The 19,482-nt window shown below is 34.2% G+C and overlaps 1 protein-coding gene across 35 annotated transcripts in view; it reads right to left on the reverse strand.

Annotated features, from left to right (window-relative positions):
• NRXN1 (neurexin 1) overlaps window positions 1-19,482 on the reverse strand; it is a gene marked incomplete at its 5' end in the record, with an annotated part of 1,024,512 nt that overhangs the window by 289,218 nt on the left and 715,812 nt on the right. For all 35 annotated transcript variants that reach the window (XM_084235920.1, XM_084235919.1, XM_084235910.1 and 32 more), the window contains one exon: window positions 455-636. In XM_084235920.1, the coding sequence (XP_084092046.1) occupies window positions 455-636 (182 nt within the window). The remainder of the gene's footprint in view (window positions 1-454; window positions 637-19,482) is intronic.

Below are 19,482 nucleotides of genomic sequence, written 5' to 3' on the forward strand. Positions count from 1 at the left end.
TTTCATGTTCTCAAAATTCCTTAAAGTTTCCATTCTTCCTTCCATTGCATGAAATTCAGATAATTCTTTTCTTGGGTGAGAAAAGGAATATGGACAATGGATACAGATGTTTGGTGTCATCAGTTTTGCAAACCACTACTTCCAGCCAGAAGGAATAATATATACCAGGCAGTAACTTATTTTATTAATTTGCAAAGCTGCCTAGAGTCACTAAAAACACATTAAAAAATACAAACAATTTTGTGAGAATTGAAAGGAATTCACACTTAAAAAGAAAAATGTTTCATTTAAGGATACACCTAACAACAGCAATAGGTACAAAATCTTACTACCTCCAGTATAATTATATTTATGGTTGCAATGGAAAGAAACTTCCAAAGGCAGACTTATAAGCTACTTAGAAACAAACTAACAGTAAAAAGTAAAAACTGAGTATTATTTCAATAGTACTTACTATATGCAGCTCTAAGTAGTCACCCAGGCCAGAAGAACTGTCCACTCTCACCAATACAGCTTCTTTCTGAACAGTGCTAAACCCTATGGCCAGTCTGTCTGCTCGTGTACTTGGCCGGTCATTAGGAGGCCACTTATACGTGATTTGTCCACCACCTTTGCTAAAGATATATGTTGTCCCAGCTGAAAAACAAAAACAAAAACAAAAAACAATTAGTACAAACATATCCAGCCCATATTTCTTATATGTGTTATGTTGATAGATTGAAGTATTAACTTTACACTATGACAAAGCAAATAACAAATTTCAATCAAGCATGCTAAAGAAGAATGCAGAGTTTTTTAAAGGAAAAGAAATATCTAGGCAGCTTAACTTTTAATATATTCATTAAATTTACCAGCAGGTATTTCAGAACAAACAGGAGATTACTTCCTTTTCCACTGAGTTGAATGAACATGGAATGTAATGGGGTATTATTTTTTTCTACCAGTTTTAAGTAATTCTTTAGTAGGAAACATTGTCTTTGGATTATTTCCAAAAGGAGAAGAAACATATATCAACTTGTTTTTGAAACAAGAGCTGCATGGAGATATGACAGGGCCATACAGCACAGTGAAGTAAATCACAACAAATACTCTACAAATCAACTTTTATAGGGGAAGGGTTTATTCACATATGACAGATGATAACTAATGGATGAACAGCCATAAGCTCCAGTAGTCATGTCAAGAAAATACAGATAATAGATCCCATCCATAGAAGTCAGGTCTTATTTAACAAGCAACATCTAGTAGCTGTCAAACTATCCAGCATCATAAAAAGATCCATTTTTTTCCCCATTGCAAATGCTTGTCTTCAAGAATTAAGAATAATGTCATGGTCTCTTTTGGTGAGTCTTCAAATTTTACTTCAATATCATAAAATTATCCATCCTACTTTAAAAGAAATTTGTTCCAAAAAATGTTTACTAACCATCATCAATGCAATGATGAACATTATTTCACTAAACATTGAACACTGGCATCAATCACATTGACTAAAATAAAGTGAATTATTTCAGTCAGAATTGGTATGAGACAGGTAAAAATTATCTCATTTATTTATCTTATAAACATTATCTCTCCACACTAAAGGGGAACACATAATTATTAATATTTATTATTTTAGGAATAGACCTTAGAATACAATTTACATAGGACAGTGAGTTTTCCAACAAGATACTCATTGCATACTTAAAATGTGTGTGCATATTAATATAAGGAAAAAATAAGAGGAAAATAATATTAAAAGTTAGTTCAGAGAGCATCTTGTGTGTTTTTTTAATGGAAAAACAGTTTCTACCAATAGTGAGGCTTATGTTTAAGTTATATGTATAACTGCATGCTTTCACGAGATCTACACAATAAATTCCTATGGATACCAAATTAAATTACCAATTAAATCAAAGGGACTTACTGCCCCATTTAATTAAATAGCTGATAACAGTTCTTTTTTTCATTTTTTTGAAGTCAACCATTATTTATATTCCACATATATTTCCATAGGCCCTTGACAAACCCCAAAGATTTCTGCAATATTCCTATTTTGCCTGATGGTTAGAAAGACCTTGGTATGTCAGCCTGCCCCCCAGAAATATGCCAGGATGATGCTGACTGCAAATGGGTTAAAACTGAATTTTGTTCCAATGCAATGCTAGGGGGTTGTGAGCTTCTCTATTAATTTTGAGTATCAATACATGAAAATAGTTTACCTCTCTCATGTGAGTATAGGTAACTCATATTTTAAAGAAACCAATCAGTGTGCAGACAAAGAAAATTTTGAACACACAAACTGTATCTCAGAAATGCCAGAGCCTTCTACTGCCAATTATATCCCACATGATCGGAAGCCTGCTCATCAGGATATTAATAAGCAAGACCATTTTGATAAATATTGTTCTGCTTAGTAATTGTTGCAGATGACTAAGCATAAATGCTTCAGTAATGCCTACATTGATAAAAATAGGACAAGAACATTTAAAGTGAAGAATTATTTAAAAGGAGGAAACAGTGGTGACTTCTGAGTGCTGGTACTTAATGAATTTTATTTTTTTTCTCCTTTCAATTAACTTTGCTCTCAAATGATTATGTATTTCACATTAATTAATAAAATATTCAAAGTCAGAGATGCTATTTAACAGTTAAAACATTGCTAAGAATTCAGATGTTTTGCAGAATCAGCAGAGTAATAGAATTACAAAGCAAAAATACCTTACATTTTTAACATTTAAAACCACTTTCTCATTAAGTTTTTTCATTTCTTCCACTTGTGTAAGGAAAGTAGAGCAAACATCATGCTCATGATATACTGAAGGAAATTTAGTCCTAAGGACAGACTTATCTGAAGTTGCAAACATGGGTAAGTGGGAGAGCTGGTGGAAGTCTAGTATTCACACTCTCACTCCTGTATTTTTATTTATTACAGAAATGTTTCTATTATCATAATAAGGCAGTCAAGAAAAAGTTAATTGAATATGCCAGGCTGAAGTTATCGAGGCCAACTGTTATCATATTCTAATGTCTCATATCCATAAAGTGACATTTGTACCTTATGATCATATACTGCCCTTTCACCTCACAGTGCTTTAAAAAAATAAAAATAACATGTAAATGTGAAATGACAGAACATTTAATATATGTAGATTAACATTTAGTTTAGAGTACACTTCCAAAACTTGTGGAACAACGAATGTTTCTAGTTGCACAGTAATAGATCTTGATGATAATAATCTGAAGGTTTGCATTTTCAGAAAGATAAATGATGCAACACAAATAACATTATTCAAGATTTGATTTCATCTCCTATTTCAACTTTTCCAATAGAGTTAAGACTTGGAAACTGGTATGCCATTAGCTACTCTGTCTTTACAATGACTTTCCAGTTCCTTAGGTTTCACCAAAACAAAGCAAAAACAGTTGCACTACTGTTTGCCAAACAATGCAATTATTTCTAATGTTCTTTTTTCACAAGATATATCTGGAGACCGATCTACCTTTCTTTTACTTCTATATGTACAATAGTGCATTGTATCATGCTCAGTAACACAATTCCATAAAAAGCAAGAGAATGAGATATCCAGTCCCCACACAGCTCTCTTCTACTAAAAGCATCATGCCTTTCTGAAAGAAAAAAAAAAAAAAAAAAAAAAAAAACACTGACACAAATTGTACAAAATCTCCTGTTCTTAAAGCCCTCTCTGCATTAGACAGAAAATTACAATAGTTTGGTAACCTTAAATAATATGAGAATAAGGGCCTCCCTTGTGACCTAGGGGTTAAATCTCAGTGCTATTACCATGATGGCCCAGTGTGGTGTCCTGAGTTTGATCCCCAGCCAGGGACCTAGCCCACATAGCTCAGCACACCTCTCCTGTCTCATTTGTTGCTTCCCTCAGCAGTGTCTTTCAGTACATCTGCCTGTTCTGCTCCCCACTCTGTCTCTGGTGAATCCTCTCATTCCCCTCCCACCCCACTCCCTGCACCTATAGACTACATTCCAGTTCTTCTATGCAAAAGTAAATAAATAAAATCTTTTTTAAAACTATGAGAATACTACCATAATAAAATATAATAGGTCAGATGACTGTTTCAAAATATATTTCATTTAACTTGTGTCTTTCTGAGCCAAACATTTCATATTCTTAATGTAGCAGATTACCAAAATTAAGAAAGTTCTGGACTTAGACTTGGGTTCAAATTCCAACTAAAATATTTATTAGCTAAATATTTACTAGCTATACCTTGACCAAGCTATTTATTCTAAGTTTTTGGGTTTCAGGATTCAACCAGCTATTACACAGAAACACCTTAGTCAAATGTCTGGTAAATGGTAACATGGTTAAGTATCCAATAAATTTTGGAGAGATGATTTATGTATATTTTATAAAAATATAAAAAATAACACTGCAATATTTTTATTCAATAGTTTTAATTCAAATGCCTTTAAAGAAATTACTATCCTATATCTCAGCTTTTGTTACTCCTTTCAGTATTTCATTCTTTACACTAGCCCATTTTTCACATAAACCATTATATTATTGTTTATGTTCACTAAGAGTTGACAATAGAAAGGATATTAAATTGTATCACACGGGAGCTTTCAGAAGAAAGAGAATATTATTTTGTCACTATAAAACATCTAACATGCTATATTTACAGCACAATGCAAAAGAAATGATCACTCTGACCATTAAAAAAAGGAGCAAATCTACAAATCCACAAAAAAATGAACTGCTCTCTTATTTTATTTTATTTTTACCGAAGTAGGTTAGATTTTTATTACATAACTGAGTTTAGTATGTAGGAATAGCACATCTTAATCACTGTAGCAAGCATTTTATCACTATAGAGAAACATGGAGGAACATATTACTTTTATTATTTATGCATCCTTCTATATGGCAAGCACTGACACATCAGTGCCATGACTACTAATGGATTTATTGCAAATAAACCTTGACATCCATCACATCACTGAATGTATGGATGATTCAAACTAAAAGTGGTTTTCAGCAATCAGTAAATTTAAGTGGAGCAGCAAGTCTACATTACTCACTCTAAATTCATTAACAAAGCTGGCTCCATCAGATGCAAATCTAGCAGTGTCAACATACTTTACACTGCAATAAATGTTTGTAAAAATTATACAGGAGCTTTTATTTCTAATGTTTGAATTACCTGTGTTGTTATAATAAAAATATTTTTATATTTCAACATCTATTTACATAAAAGATTTGCTCTCCTCTTTTTTTGTCAACCATTTCCCCTCTGAAACACACCCCTCGAACCTCATTTGCTTCTGTAAAAGCTTGCATGTTCCCCACATGGCCTGCACTTTTCTGAAAAAGAAAACCAATCAGCATGTACAGGTCTGCTCCATTATTGGTTGCTCTGGATCCTTGCTACATGAACAATAATATAATTAACTTCTGAATAGATCAGCTTCTAACTCATAACATAAGCATATGAATAAAAGGTTCTTTTCTGAAAGCCCATGATTCTTCAAATGTCATTGTGCAGCCAACATGAAACATTCAGGATATTATGATTCTATTAAATGTAACAGGGATATAACACTTTTTCCAGTGAAAATTTGCCAGGCAGTCAGATGGAAATTAAAAATAAAACAATTACAAATAAGAGGTGCTTTTATTCCTCCTACAGCCTTGTCAAGAGACTGTTGTTAAATTTAAAATTTCTAAACTACCCAACCTATGTGCAGACATGCTTTTTGGTAAAGTTCATTAAAAAAAAAAAATCAGAGAAGGCCAGTCAGTATGGAAAGAAAAAGTGTGGGACCATGGTAAAATTTCTGAACTTGTGAAATTTCAAAAATAAATAAATAAATCTTAACAATCCCATGTGCGCACTAAAGCAAAAATTTATTACAACTCATTGTCTTTCTAGGTTATTGTAAATTCTTTGTAAGATCATAAAGAATTCTTTCATTAAACTGAGCACTACAGTTAACTAATTCTTAAAATTTCATATGAAAGTATTAAAAACTCCAGAAAGGCTGGCATTATATTAGGATAGATGGAGTCAAAGTAAAGACAATCCCTACCTAAAATATGTAATCAACTCTAAATTTAAAAAGTAGTCACAATAATTACCAATATTAAAAATAAAAGACACCCCTCTGTGCTATCTATGCATTTTCAGGGTTAAAAAATACAAGTAAAGGAAAATAAGACTACGCAGTCTTCCACAACTCGAAAGAGGCAAATTTTGTGGAACTGACAAATTCAGCATAATTAGCTAAAGGCACTAGAAACTGAGCCAAAAGTTTTGCCCATACAACACTGAAAAAGAAAACAAATAGTTTCTTGATAAATAAAATGGCATGGCACCAAAATGGCTTAGAAGATGGCCCCATACTCTAAATCAGACCAAAGCAAAGAAAATCCAAGGGAATTCTTATAGTTCCCCAAATCAAAGTGCAACAGGGTGGTCCCCAGGAAAGGGGAAGGTTCCAGGTTTCCTTCCCCACCCAAAGGAGGGTGGAGCTGAGCAGGGACTGAAGAAGCTGCAGAGGAGGCTGAGGAAGTAAGGAAGCAGGATGGGGAGCCAGGAGAAGACCTGTAGGAGGCACATGGAGCCAAGAGACATGTGAAGAAACTGTGCTTGCCTTTTGGTCATGAACTGGGTGACACAGATGTGGGTGAGAGACCCGTGGGGAGGTGACAATGGCAGTTTTGGTCTTGATTTTAATTTTGCCCTTTTCCCTCCGGACTTGTCTGATTGTTTTTCATCCTTTTCTGTGGGTCCTCACTGGAAGATGCTTTAGACTTGTGGCAGGCTTTGGGGCCTTGCTCTGGGCCAATCCCATTTAAATGGAGTTTTACCCACGAGGGGACAGGTGACTATGAGTGCTTGATTTAGAAACTAGATTCTTTGCCTTTCCTGTATTGTTTCCTAATTGTATTAAAGTTCCTTCCCATTAAAGTCTCATGTTTTGTGTTGATGCAGCAGATGGCAGAACCCATATAAAGTAGGCAGGTTTAAGGGGTCTGGGCTGCCCCTTTCCCTGTCCTATAACAAAAGTTTTATCAAAATAGTCGATAATGACACTCAAATTAGAAGGAACAATGGAAGGTTTTTCATATGTAGCAAGTGGCATGTTTCATAAATATCCTACAATTTTTTAAAAATAGTTTGTTGAACATTTATCGAATGCAAACTGAGAAAGAGATAGTCAAAATTGTAAGCACCTTGTTGTGGAAATTTCCTGAGAGAAACAGGTCAGAGTCACTGCATATACTACCCCAACTTGTGAACTTAGTTTAAGTTCTTTCACAGATATTCTTGAATCCCTTGAAAATCAGACATATTGTTAGACTTTCAGGGTTCATGAGGAGTCACTAGGTATTAATAAATAATGATTTCCAAACATTCAATGGAATCGAAAGAGGATAAAACTACTTAGACTCCAAATCTGGGAAGACTTGAAAATAAAATTTCTCTCCTTTAGGCCAGTCTATATGAGATTCAGTTATGACTCCACCAAGATACATTTTAAAATGAAAAAGGACAAGTGCTTATTCAATCCTAAATTTTAATTAAAATAAAATTATTTAGAATATGGAACAGCAAAAAAAGCTATCATAATTCCTATAAGATTTGGAATAATTTCTTTCAGACATAATGTCAATAGTAATTATGCACTCCAGTGGAAAAGAGAATTTCCCATTTGCCTATTGGCTCAAAACTTTTCTCTAATAAATATTATCTAATAGAGAATAAAATATTCTCAATTTATTCTTTAATATTCTATATGTTATAATCTTTATTATCTATAATAAAAATTCTATATTATTGTGATCTTAGAAAACATACTTACAAATGCTTTATGTATATTTTTCATTTTGATATTTGACATTTTCAGATTATTTAATAAAAGAATACTTCATAGAAATAATATTCATTCTTTTGTAACATACATGATCCTCTTTAATGACTTAGTATTTAAAATATAATGGAGTTCATGACTGACTACATAATCAATTACTGATGTAACTAGTCATTTAGATAAGTCATTTTCTTTTTCTGTCTTACAAGGAAATTGGAGTAAGAAAACATTCTAAGTTGACCTATCTGTTGGTTTTCTGATAATTGCTAACTATGTGAAGAAAACCAGGAATATTAAAATGAAATACAGTTGTCCCTTTTTTTCAAGCAGGTACAGACTGTGTATTAGAGAATAATATCAGGGAAAGAGAGTTTATGAAAGGTGTCAGATAAATCGTATTCAGCTATGTCACCATGTATTTTGGATTTTTTTTTTTAATCTTTGAAAAGGTGGCAGTATTAAAGGTACCAATCAATGGTGATCTTAAAAAATGGGCAAAAAATAAGTAAAAATAATTTTATTTATATTCGTTCAGCCAGGGCCATGTAAATTATTGAAAAGACTGAATTGTCAAGCTATGACTATTATTTTAGGAAATCTATGCAATAACTACTCTTTCACTTAGTAGTTTATTTGTAATATGTTTTTCTTTAAAAAAAAAACACTACAAATTATTTCCTGCTCTAAATATGTCATTTAGAAAATATACTCCAGAAATACTTAGGTTCAATTGTTTGAGCTGCTCAGTGAGACAAATTTGTTGTGAGGTCAAATTCAAAGCCCCATACCTTTTAAAAGACTTTGGGAATCTAAGTGATATGGCTCAGAAGAAAAACAAGTTAGTAGAAGACCTCCTGTCAGTCAGACTAGAAAAAACTTCACAAAGACACAGCAGAGTGATCTAGAGTTAAAAATAAAACTATGTAAAACAATCCCACAACCAATAACCCTAAGAATATCAAAAGCTCAAAGTCTTTCCTTCTAAAACTATACTCCCTCAAGCAGCAAGTGAACTTTATTAAAAAGTCTTTGCCAAGTAAAGCAGTAATCAATTTGCATTAGAGCTATAGGCAGCAGGGATGGAGAGAGAAAAAAAAAAACCACACCTTCCAGTAGTTCAAGAAAAATCTTCTTTTAAAGAGCATATAAGCGATTGTGTAAGTTCCCAGAAATTCTTAAAATTATTAGCTAGTCAGTGAAAGTTGCAGTTGCCCAGTAATATCTTTTATTTTCACAATTGTGAAAATGGCTTTGATCAGACTTTCAGACTGAAGAATTACTAAAGAATTACTAAAATTATGGTTTAAAAAATTCATAGGTCATTAAAAAAAAAAAAAACCTGATAAAAACATAAAACTATGCTGAAATGCTCTGGGAGATAAATGAGTGAACTTTTCCTTTTACAAGTGACAAAGTGGAGGCCCAGAGAAATCAAGAGGCTTCTCAATGTCACACAGATGGTTGGAGGCTGTGCTCAATTATATTTCTAGTATTTTTTCCCTATAGAATGAGGAACTAAGATCAAATGACTTTTTCTTATTTAGAAAAATAAGCTAAAAATTCACAAGTCAAAATCTGACTTCAATTTTCTCTAGAGTGTTCTAACAATACTTCCCTGGTCTGGTTTTAGGAGTCAAAGTTTCTGTAATGACACTTAGCAGAAATAATTCATTCACATTCTGACATTTTCAGTGTAACCTGAATCTTTAAAAGATGTGAGGTCTTTGCAAGGCTTTGTTGTTAAGCCTCCTGCTTCAGCAGCTATCTCCGTTTGTGGAACATTTCTGAGACTTGCAAATTGCTAAACAGAGATGCAGAATACCAGAAGACAAATCTTTTTTATTAATACTATAATCACTTTTATCCTACACCAGACAGGTCTTGTCATTTTTCATTTTCTTGGTCAGTGATACCATCTCATCCTTAGAAGTAGAATTAAATTGTGAAAACAAAACTACATGTGCTATTTTGAACTATTTGCATTATATACTTAACATAAAGATCACTATACAAACAATAAACTTCATAAAAATTTTAGGCTAAACCAGAAGTTATCCTTTTGTTTCTTTCTAATTTTAGTTTCTCTCATTCATCATTTTTCTGCCTGGCTGCCATAAAGTCATTTTCCACCTTACTAATTTCTTTTTTTTTAAAGATTTATTTATTTCTACCTTACTAATTTCTAATTAAAACTACTTACTAGTTATTTTAGACTAGAACTGGATATTAGTTTGTGACTCAGAAGTCACGTCAAACTAAGCTTTAACTCTATCACCTAGAAACTCACAATGGAAATCATTTTGTTCCAAGGTGACTTCTACTTCTCTTGTGTCTGGTTTTCTTTTCAGTCCTTCTGACTCATTCCAGCCAAAGTGAATTCTCTCCCATTATTATCTATGGTACTAATTGTCAAATTGTGAACCATTGTGTAATATGTGTCAAATGTCTTTTATTGAAAATTCCATCTTTAAAGCAAGCATACTGGAGGTAGGGGCCTTGCTTTAGCTAGTGGTATACTCACCAGAATTATGTACTTTTATTCAGTCATTAATAAGAACATAATTCTTTAACTAAATCAAGACTTTTGATAAATGGTAAATAATAAGGTTCCTGACTTCCAGATGAGTATAACAAAGATTTATTTGTGATCCATTCCATGCCTACATTCATTAGCAAAATGGAATATCTATAAGCTGTATGAGACCTGAAAAATTTCACAGTCAAATATAACAAACTCCCTTGAGGGGAAAGATTGCCTAGATTACCCTGATAATGGACATTATTCTCTATGCGGAAGGAAGGTGTTTTGTCTGTGGAAGGAACAACTGTGATTAAAAAAAAAAAAAATCATGAGACTCTTCAAACAAATAATGATGGTCACAAGAGTATCAGTACCATATCCCACATTTTGCTAGAATAACTTGCCCCAATATTCTCCATAGTTTACTGGGAACAAATAGATCCCCAGGCTATTATTTATTAATAATCAAGGAAGCCCAGGAGAAAGTACAATAACCAGTTGATCATAACTACCACTTGTAAGACTTCATATCAAATCCAGTTCCTCCAAACATGATATGATGAGAAGTACATTCTGTACTGTTCTTGCCAAAAATGCATTGCATCAATCTAGTCATAAGAAAACATCCAAGAAACTCAAGTTGAAGTACATTCTACAAAATAACTGGCAGCATTCTTCAAAAGAACCAAGATTAGGAAATAAATAAGACCAAGAAAGTGTGCCAAATTGGAGGGGATAAAGGAGGCAGGAGAATTAGAAGCAAAGTGATCCTGATTTAGATCTTGGACCACAGAAAAGGTCAATAGTAGGAGAATTGGTAATGTTTAAATAAGGTCTGCAGGTTAGCTAACACCCTTGTATCAATGTTAATTTCCTAGTTTTAATCATTGAACTATGGTCATATACAATGTTAACTTTGGGGTAGGTAACTGAAATAATAAAATGTCCGATTCGTGTATCATTTTTTAAATCTAAAATTATTTCACAAATAATTTTCAAAAATTTGTGAATTTTTCATGAAGAGCAATTCAGAATCTCAAATAAGAACAATGACCAAGCAAATATATGCAATAGGGGTAGTTTCAAACATCCCTAGTTCTGGATATGTAGCTCAAGATTTGTTTAGCTATAAGGACTTGAGATCATTTAGAATACGCAGAAGAATTAATTTTTCTTCTATATTAAATATTTTTCTTAAAATATAGCTCATTGTAAAGAAACAATCTTTACACCATTGTGGTGAAGATAAATGGGAAATTCATATTCAAATAAAAATTGGCCAATAGAGAAGCTATATCTGAGATGAGGTAACCAAATAAGCTATGTACTCATTCATCCAATTATTCACTCACTTATCTGGGTGGATTATTGCAGACATCAACTGAAGTTTTTATGAAACTGTTTTAAATCCCCCCCAAAATGTACATATATAGTCTTGAGACAGTATCAATTTGTCCAACCTTATTGGAACACACACAAATTAGTGTGTGCTAATTCTTTCCATAAATCTGGAAACTATGAGGGACACTACTGTCATCAAGAGACAAAAATGTTAATATAGTTTTTCTAATGTATTATCAATAGGTATATATGTAGGACTTGATAAATACTATAGTTGTGATAAAAGAGGTGAGTTGAAAGAATAATGGTCATAATGAAGGAACGATTCATATTTCTTTTAACAACATAAGGGAAAAAATCCTGTGTGAGAATATTTTCAAAGTTGCTTGAGAGACTGACAGCCAGATGGCTTAGTGAAGTAGAAAGGAAAGGCACTAACTGAATATAAGGAGTTGGTATTTTTGACAAAAACAAAGCGCAGTTCTAAGACAATAGCAGGAGGATGCTGCTGAAAAAAAGAAAGGCAACAAAACATAATCCAAAATCAAAATATCTATATATTCAATAAAAATTAATATACTCATATAGATAGGTAGATGATAGATAGATACAACACAAAGTTATATATCACATAGCCCTAGAATCCAGTTTTTCCCCAGCTTTCACTATCCATTCAATCATGATAATTTCTGAGTTTTGGTGCATATTTCTATTCTTAGAGTCACTGTTCATATAGTATTACCTTTAATCTTAATTAATAATAAGTAATAAGTACTCATTTTTACTGATTTGGTATCTTCCCATCTCTCCTTAATTTAATTCTACCTTACAAGCTAACATCAGATTCAATTTTTGAAGTGGTATTTTTATTTACTCCTTAATTCAAAGAACGAATTACTGATTAAATCACTGTCTACCAAATTAAGAGAAAAGACCTTAAATTAACTTTGAATATCCTCCATACAAACCAACCCTTAACTTCAACCAAACTGGAAAATTCACTTAGGCTCCTGAAATATCCACAAGTTCTTTTTGGAGAAGATAAAATTTAACGTGGTTCTGGAAAAATGAGAGCAAATGTGTTTCTGTGCAAAAATAAGAACAAATGGTTTTCAAAAGAAAAGGCAAAGAGACACAAAATGGATTCCAGGAATAAGGAGGAGATCCACTATACTAATAGGAAGTTACATTTTTTAAAAAGAAACTGATGCATTTTAAGCACAATTGTTCTTATCTCTTTATCACCAGAATGAAATCTCTAGATAAATGTAGAGTACAAATTTCATAGCAGAAATTGGGACTGTTCAAGTTAAGTGTTAAAAAGGGATTCAATCACAAATCTAACATTGTGGTATATTAATAATTTTATGAAATGCAAATACCTTTTAACCAAGAGTCACGTAACTTCACAAATGTACAAAAATGTGATAGTGCTGTCACAAGAAAGAAATCAAATTTAATAAGTGATTTGGTGATATTTTCTGTTATCACAAAACCTTTTATTCCATCTTTAACATAAATGAAACCACTTCTCATTTTCTAAAGTCCTGTTCTATGTATAACAGTAAAAGAAGCCACAGCAATAGTAACTGAAAATTAAAATACAACACAGATAACTTTGGTTTAGCATTCCTAATCTCAGGCTTTTTGAAGTAGCTTATGAAGGTGACAAAAAAAAATAAATTCTGCTAGCCATTTGTGAGATGTATCAATCCACATATTTTCATAATAAAAGTTATAAGAAATAAAAGAGGTGAGTCACTTACTATGATCAGTTATAGTGGGTATTTGTAAAATTTACATACAAAGATGGAATTTTTTTAACCCATTAAAATATTTAGCCAATGGAATTCAACAAAGGAAATGGATTTTGAAAATGATGGAAATGATGGAGGATAAGGATAAAAAAGTTGGAAAGAAGGTGCCACAAGACCAGAAACCTGGTTCACACAATGCCAGGAGTTGGAGGTGTGGACAGAAGTGACTAACCTTGTCCTTAAACCAGCTACACGAACTAAAAATCCTTAGGTGCCAAGGCACAGACCCAAGCAGTTTCAGATGCTATTAGTGTCCTAGGATAGGGCGTGGACTGGAGGTAAAGATATGGGGATTGAGGGCCATTGTGGAATCTATGGTCCCTTTCAAATTCTACAAAGCTATTCAGAATCAATAGCAAACAGGCCACTCCACAAAGGAATGAGCCCCTCTCAAAGAGAAGACTTCTCAGTGCAAATCACTGAACTGGCCTGAGGCAGCAGTCTTTCTGCCCACCTGTGACTATGCAGGTGCTTCTTTTCACCAACTCCCTCTCCACAGGGCAGCAGCTTTCCTGCCTGTCCATGACTAATACCATGCCAGGGTTTTTCTTCACAGACCTCCCTCAGCAGAGGCAGTTCTCCACAAGGCTGCTGGCTGGCAACCATGCAGGCCTCTCTCAGCAAATCTGTCCCTTTCACGCAGCCCTTTCTTCCCGCTTGTGTCTATGCAAGTGTCCTTAATTCTTCTCTCCCTTTTATAATGAACCCGCCCTTTTGGATACAACTAACTTCTCTGTTGTGGAGAAACTTAGCTGGGAAACTAACTGGTGCCTCTGAAAGGGAAACTCTGGTGAAACTTTTCCAAGAGAGAAACCAACGACCCCACTCTGTGACCCCAACAACTCCAAAAAGGACTTCAGGAAAAAAAAAAAAAATCCCTACAGAGACATTCCTAGTTCATCATCCAAGTGAAAATATATACCTATTTGTGAGACTGAGTTTTGAAGTAGAAATAATTGAAACATTAGAGGGAAAGTAAAGTGCCAAATCAGTTCTAGAGCAGTAAAGTGTCCAACATTTCTGCTTTTGTGTTTGGTTCATAAAATTCTATCTTCCTTGGCTAAAATTACAAGTCAGTTCTGATCTGCACCTTAAGATTCTTGAACACTGAGATTCTTAATCTCACAGGTCCCTCAGGTTTAAAATTCAAATTGTTGAAGACTTAAGTCTTCAAATAGCATCTCTGAAAATCACTGACAAAGAAGTATGGTACCAAGAGGGAAGGACACTATTCAGAGGTGAAGAAAAGGTTTCAAACTTAAAAACACCCAAATTATTCTTAAAGGTTTAATTCATTTTAAATTGGTTATTGTATTCAAATGAAGTTTGATACCATCTGTCTTTGAAGTCATTTAAATTAAGTTTTATTACTCTTGTGGGAAAGAGAGGCCATTTCTAACTCAGTATAGTTGCTTACTACTATCAATCACTAATTAGAATTAATTATTAAGAACATGATTCCTTTCTCAAGTGTTCTAAATCATTAATCAAAGGATGTCATGACTTGTTCCTTCGTTGGTGTACTGAAGTCATAATCGTATGCCTTTTGGATAGATGCGACTGAAGTGATGATTTTAGTCAGATGTGTAACAATAATGTCATCTAAAAGCCACATTTAACCAAGAGAGCAGTATTTTTGGAACAGCAGGCAGTATAAAAGTGCTTTGTGAATATTAACATATTCTAGCAAATTAGTTTGCACTCATTATCATAAGCAATTACTTACTGTTTAGATGCAGCTAGTATTAAATTGGCAAGCAATTTGCAAGAATTAAAACATAACATAGAGAGCTTACTGAAAATTCAACAATATCAAGAGACAAATGACGCTACTAGGGGCACAGACCATGCATCAAACATGGTTACCCATTAAACATACTTAGCATTAAAAAAAAAGTAGATGGCTACATGGGCTTTTAACACAGTATGATTTTGTAACCATTGTTTGGACACTATCAATAGAATTGTGTATATCAGACACCAGGAGGCATTAAAAAAAAACAAAAGGAGAAAAATGGGAATACTTTGACTTTTTAGAATGAATTAGCTCTCAATTTGTCTAAATTTTAGTACTTTAATATTGCATTATCTTGAGGAGTTTGTTACTACCCAAGTAGAACCTTTTAAGTTTCCACTGTATTTATCATTTTCTCCATTTATTTCTGTGACATCGACTGCTAATGTTCACTACTATCTATTTCACCTTTTTAAATAATACACCGTGAAGCTGGGTGTATAGATAAATTGTATAAATTGGATTACAGCAAGAGCTTACATTTCCCAAGCTCCTATTACAGGGCAGGGAGAGGAGCAGCCCAGACCCTGCAAACCTGCCCGCTCTAAAAATGTTCTGCCATCTGCCCCATCAACACAAAACATATGAGACTTTAATGAAAAAGAAACTTGAATACAATTAGTTAACAATACAGGAAATGCAAAGAATTCAGTTTTTTAAATCAAGCACCCAAAGTTACCCATCCCCTCATGGGTAAAAGTCCACCCAAGCAGGGTGGCCCAGAGCAAAGCCCAGAGCAAGACCTGAAAGCCTGCCACAAGTCTAAAGCAGCTTCCAGTGAGGACCCACAGAAAAGGATCAGAAACAACCAGACAATCTGGGAGGAAAAGAGCAAAATCAAAACCAATATGAAAGCTGCCATTGTCACCTCCCCACGGGTCTCATCCACATCTGTGTCACCCAGTGCACTACCAAAAGGCAAGCGCAGTTACTTCACGTGTCTCTTGGCTCCATGTGCCTCATCCAGGTCTCCTCCTGGCTCTCCATCCTGCTTCCTTCCTTCCTAAGTCTCCTCTGTAGCTACTTCTCTCTCTGCTCAGCTCCACCCTCCTTTTGGGTGGGGCAGGAAACCTGGAACTCCCCCCTTTACTGGGGACCATCCAGTTACACTCCCTTTCAGTTTCAAGAGGCCATTTACCTAAGCTTTGGTCAATTATGATGTGTGGGCAAAAATGACATGTGATTGATTCTGCCACTTTAGGACCTGAAATTTCCTTGTGCACTCCTATCAGGAGTTCTTTTATTTCTTGCTCAGTGATCACAAAAACTGTGCCAGTTGCTTGAGACCTAGAGATGAAAGCAACAAGTTGAGAATTGTATCCTCCTAGGGTGGGGCCACTAAACTGTAACTATTGTGTGAGAAAAAAATGATTTTGTTCATACCTGTGCAATTTTTGTCTCATTTTTACAACAGTGTTTATATAGACTTTAAAACAGAATGACAAACATTCTGATGTATACTTCTCTAGTTATGACAATCAAGCGCATTTGATACTAAGGAGAAACTATAATTATTTCTATTTTTACAATTTTCTTTTATTTTTACAAATTTTAAATACATTGGTGTTCACAGAGGTAAAATGATTTGTCCATGGTGACAAATTAATGTGAATCTTTTCTTATTAAAACCTTTAATAGAGAGCTATTAATATTTTATTCCGTTTTAGAATTAGCCAAAGTTATTCAACTTTGGAAGATTTTATACTGGGTCATAATTTTTATAAATATACCCCATTCCCAAATTATTTTCTCCTTTATAAAACCGAAATGGCACACATTTACAAAATGTGGCAAAGAATGTTGTCTGTGACCCTAAAGCAAAGTGAAATTAATACTCACACTACTGCCTCACTTTGAATACAGAGCATTCATTTAAAAAAAAATTGGGGGGGTTTCCCGGGTGGCACAAGGGGTTAAGCACAGCACTATGAATCTATCCTCAGCCTCTGCATCATGAGTTTGATCCCCTGACAGCCAATGAGCCACCCAAATTGTGCAGGGACCTCTCCTGTCTCACCTGCTGCTCCCATCAGCAGTCTATTTCAGTCAGTCAGTCTGACTGTTCTGTTCCCCATGCTGTCTTTGGTGAATCTTCTCACCACCCCACACCGTACCTCTGTCCTGTACCCCAGTTCTTGTATGCATGAATAAATAAATCTTAAAAAAAAGAAAAAAATTGTAAGTTCTTTCTCTGCTCCTTAGATACATAAATCTTTTCCCAGTTTATTAACAGTTTCACAACTCAAGAATATCTCCTCAGGGGTCTGAGAGACATCTCCTTGAAATCAACCATCAAGAAAGATAGTGAGAAGTTTCTATTGTTTGAATCATATACAGAGGTAAATGGAGACCTCTGAGCTTACAGAAGCTTAACTTGGATGAGCATGAATCAGCAAACATGCAGAACCGATGAACTGACCAACCTCCTGTTCCCACCCCAAGTGTCCCGCAGTATTTTGCCAGTAGTTCAAGCCAGAGCTTAGGAATACTTGAGCCTTTTTTCTCCTTTGGCATTAAATTCTATCTTTCTCCCCTATTACAAAGGTCTCTTTCTAAAATCTTCCTTTTTTCAGTTTTTCTTTGATATCTATGGCCCATTATTCATATTTATCATACTATTCTGTCAACTAAGCTAATCAGACTCAAAAAGAGATACAGCAACCCAATCAATGATAAAAGTGGGAAAATGCGGGGCTTCCCTGGTGCACAAGGGGGTAAGACACGACCTATGAAGCTATCTGCAGCCACTGCAGCACAAGTTGGATCCCCGGCCAGTATGCTACCCACATGGCACAGCAGACCTCTCCTGTCTCGACCCCTGCTCCCTTCAGCAGTGTATTTCAGTCAATCTGCCTGTTCTGTTCCCCACTCTGTCTCTGGTGAATCCTCTTACACTCCACACCTCTGGCCTGTACCCCAGTTGTTGTATACATAAATAAATAAATCTTTAAAAAAGAGGTGGGGAAATATTTCTTCATCTGAATTTTACTTCCTCATTCTCCAAGAAAAATTTCTTTTTTCTACAGAAAGTAAACAAAGTATTACCTGGGAAGTTCAGTAATAAGAAGTTGTAGAAAATTTATTTAGATGTGTTTTTATACACTAATAAAAATGCTAAATAATATTTTATAGCAACATTTTGAGGAATAATCACCACAGATTGAAAATTACAGGAGACACAACTCTAGCAATGAGCAATCTCCTTCTATTTTTTGAGACTAATCACAGCAAAAATTAAATACATAGCTATACATATAGAAGTAAATTCTAGCTATTGATTGTTTTATATTGTCTGTCACTAATATGATATCTTAAGCAAAATATCTAGTTCTCATGATTCCTTGTGTATATCTCAGAGCCTAGCATACCAGTACGTACTTCACAATTATCTTTTGTTGTTGCTCAAATTAAGTCTTTGAAACTAAAAGAAGCAGGTTCTAAATCAAAGCAAACTTTTCAAACTCAGATTTCATTTATAGTTATGCAGATTAAAAAACTAAAATAGCTAGGAAGGGGCATTTTAAAGTGTAGAAAAGCATTGCTTATTCCACAAAATGTTACTAGTTTTTCAAGCAATGTGAAAAACTTCCTATCAAGGAAAGTTCCAACATTTTTTATTCTGTCATTTTAATATTTGTAAACTGCTGTTACTTTCCATATTCATTTACCTTGTCCTTATCTGTTTGACAAACACCATTTCTCTTGCAAGTACTAGATAGTACACACTGAGGTATAGATTCCCAAAATAGCATAGCCAATTTCCCTTTCAATCCCACTAACAATATGAAACCATAAAATCCACACTGTCCACATCCATGAGTAAGATATATGGAACCGATTCAGAATCAGAAATCACGGTTGTCTCTATAACTTTGTAAGGCATTGACCCATCAGCTGATCAAATGTTTCTGTGACCATTAAGAAGTGATAGCATGCCGGAATACTTGTAGAGGGAAAGGTACAGAACAGCAGTGTCCCTTTCACAAGTTGCCTGGTTTCTCAGCCTGGAGAAACATTATCATGCTTTTGACTGTCACCTGCCCATACTCTTCCCAGATAGTGTTCAATAAGTTAAAAAGATGCATGCCAAGGAGGACAGAATTTACATTAATGCAAAAGAGGACTCATATGGAGAATTTTCATTGGGGGAATGATATGATCAGTTTGAA

Source organism: Talpa europaea, assembly GCF_964194135.1.
Source record: "Talpa europaea genome assembly, chromosome: 6".
Lineage (NCBI taxonomy): Eukaryota > Metazoa > Chordata > Mammalia > Eulipotyphla > Talpidae > Talpa > Talpa europaea.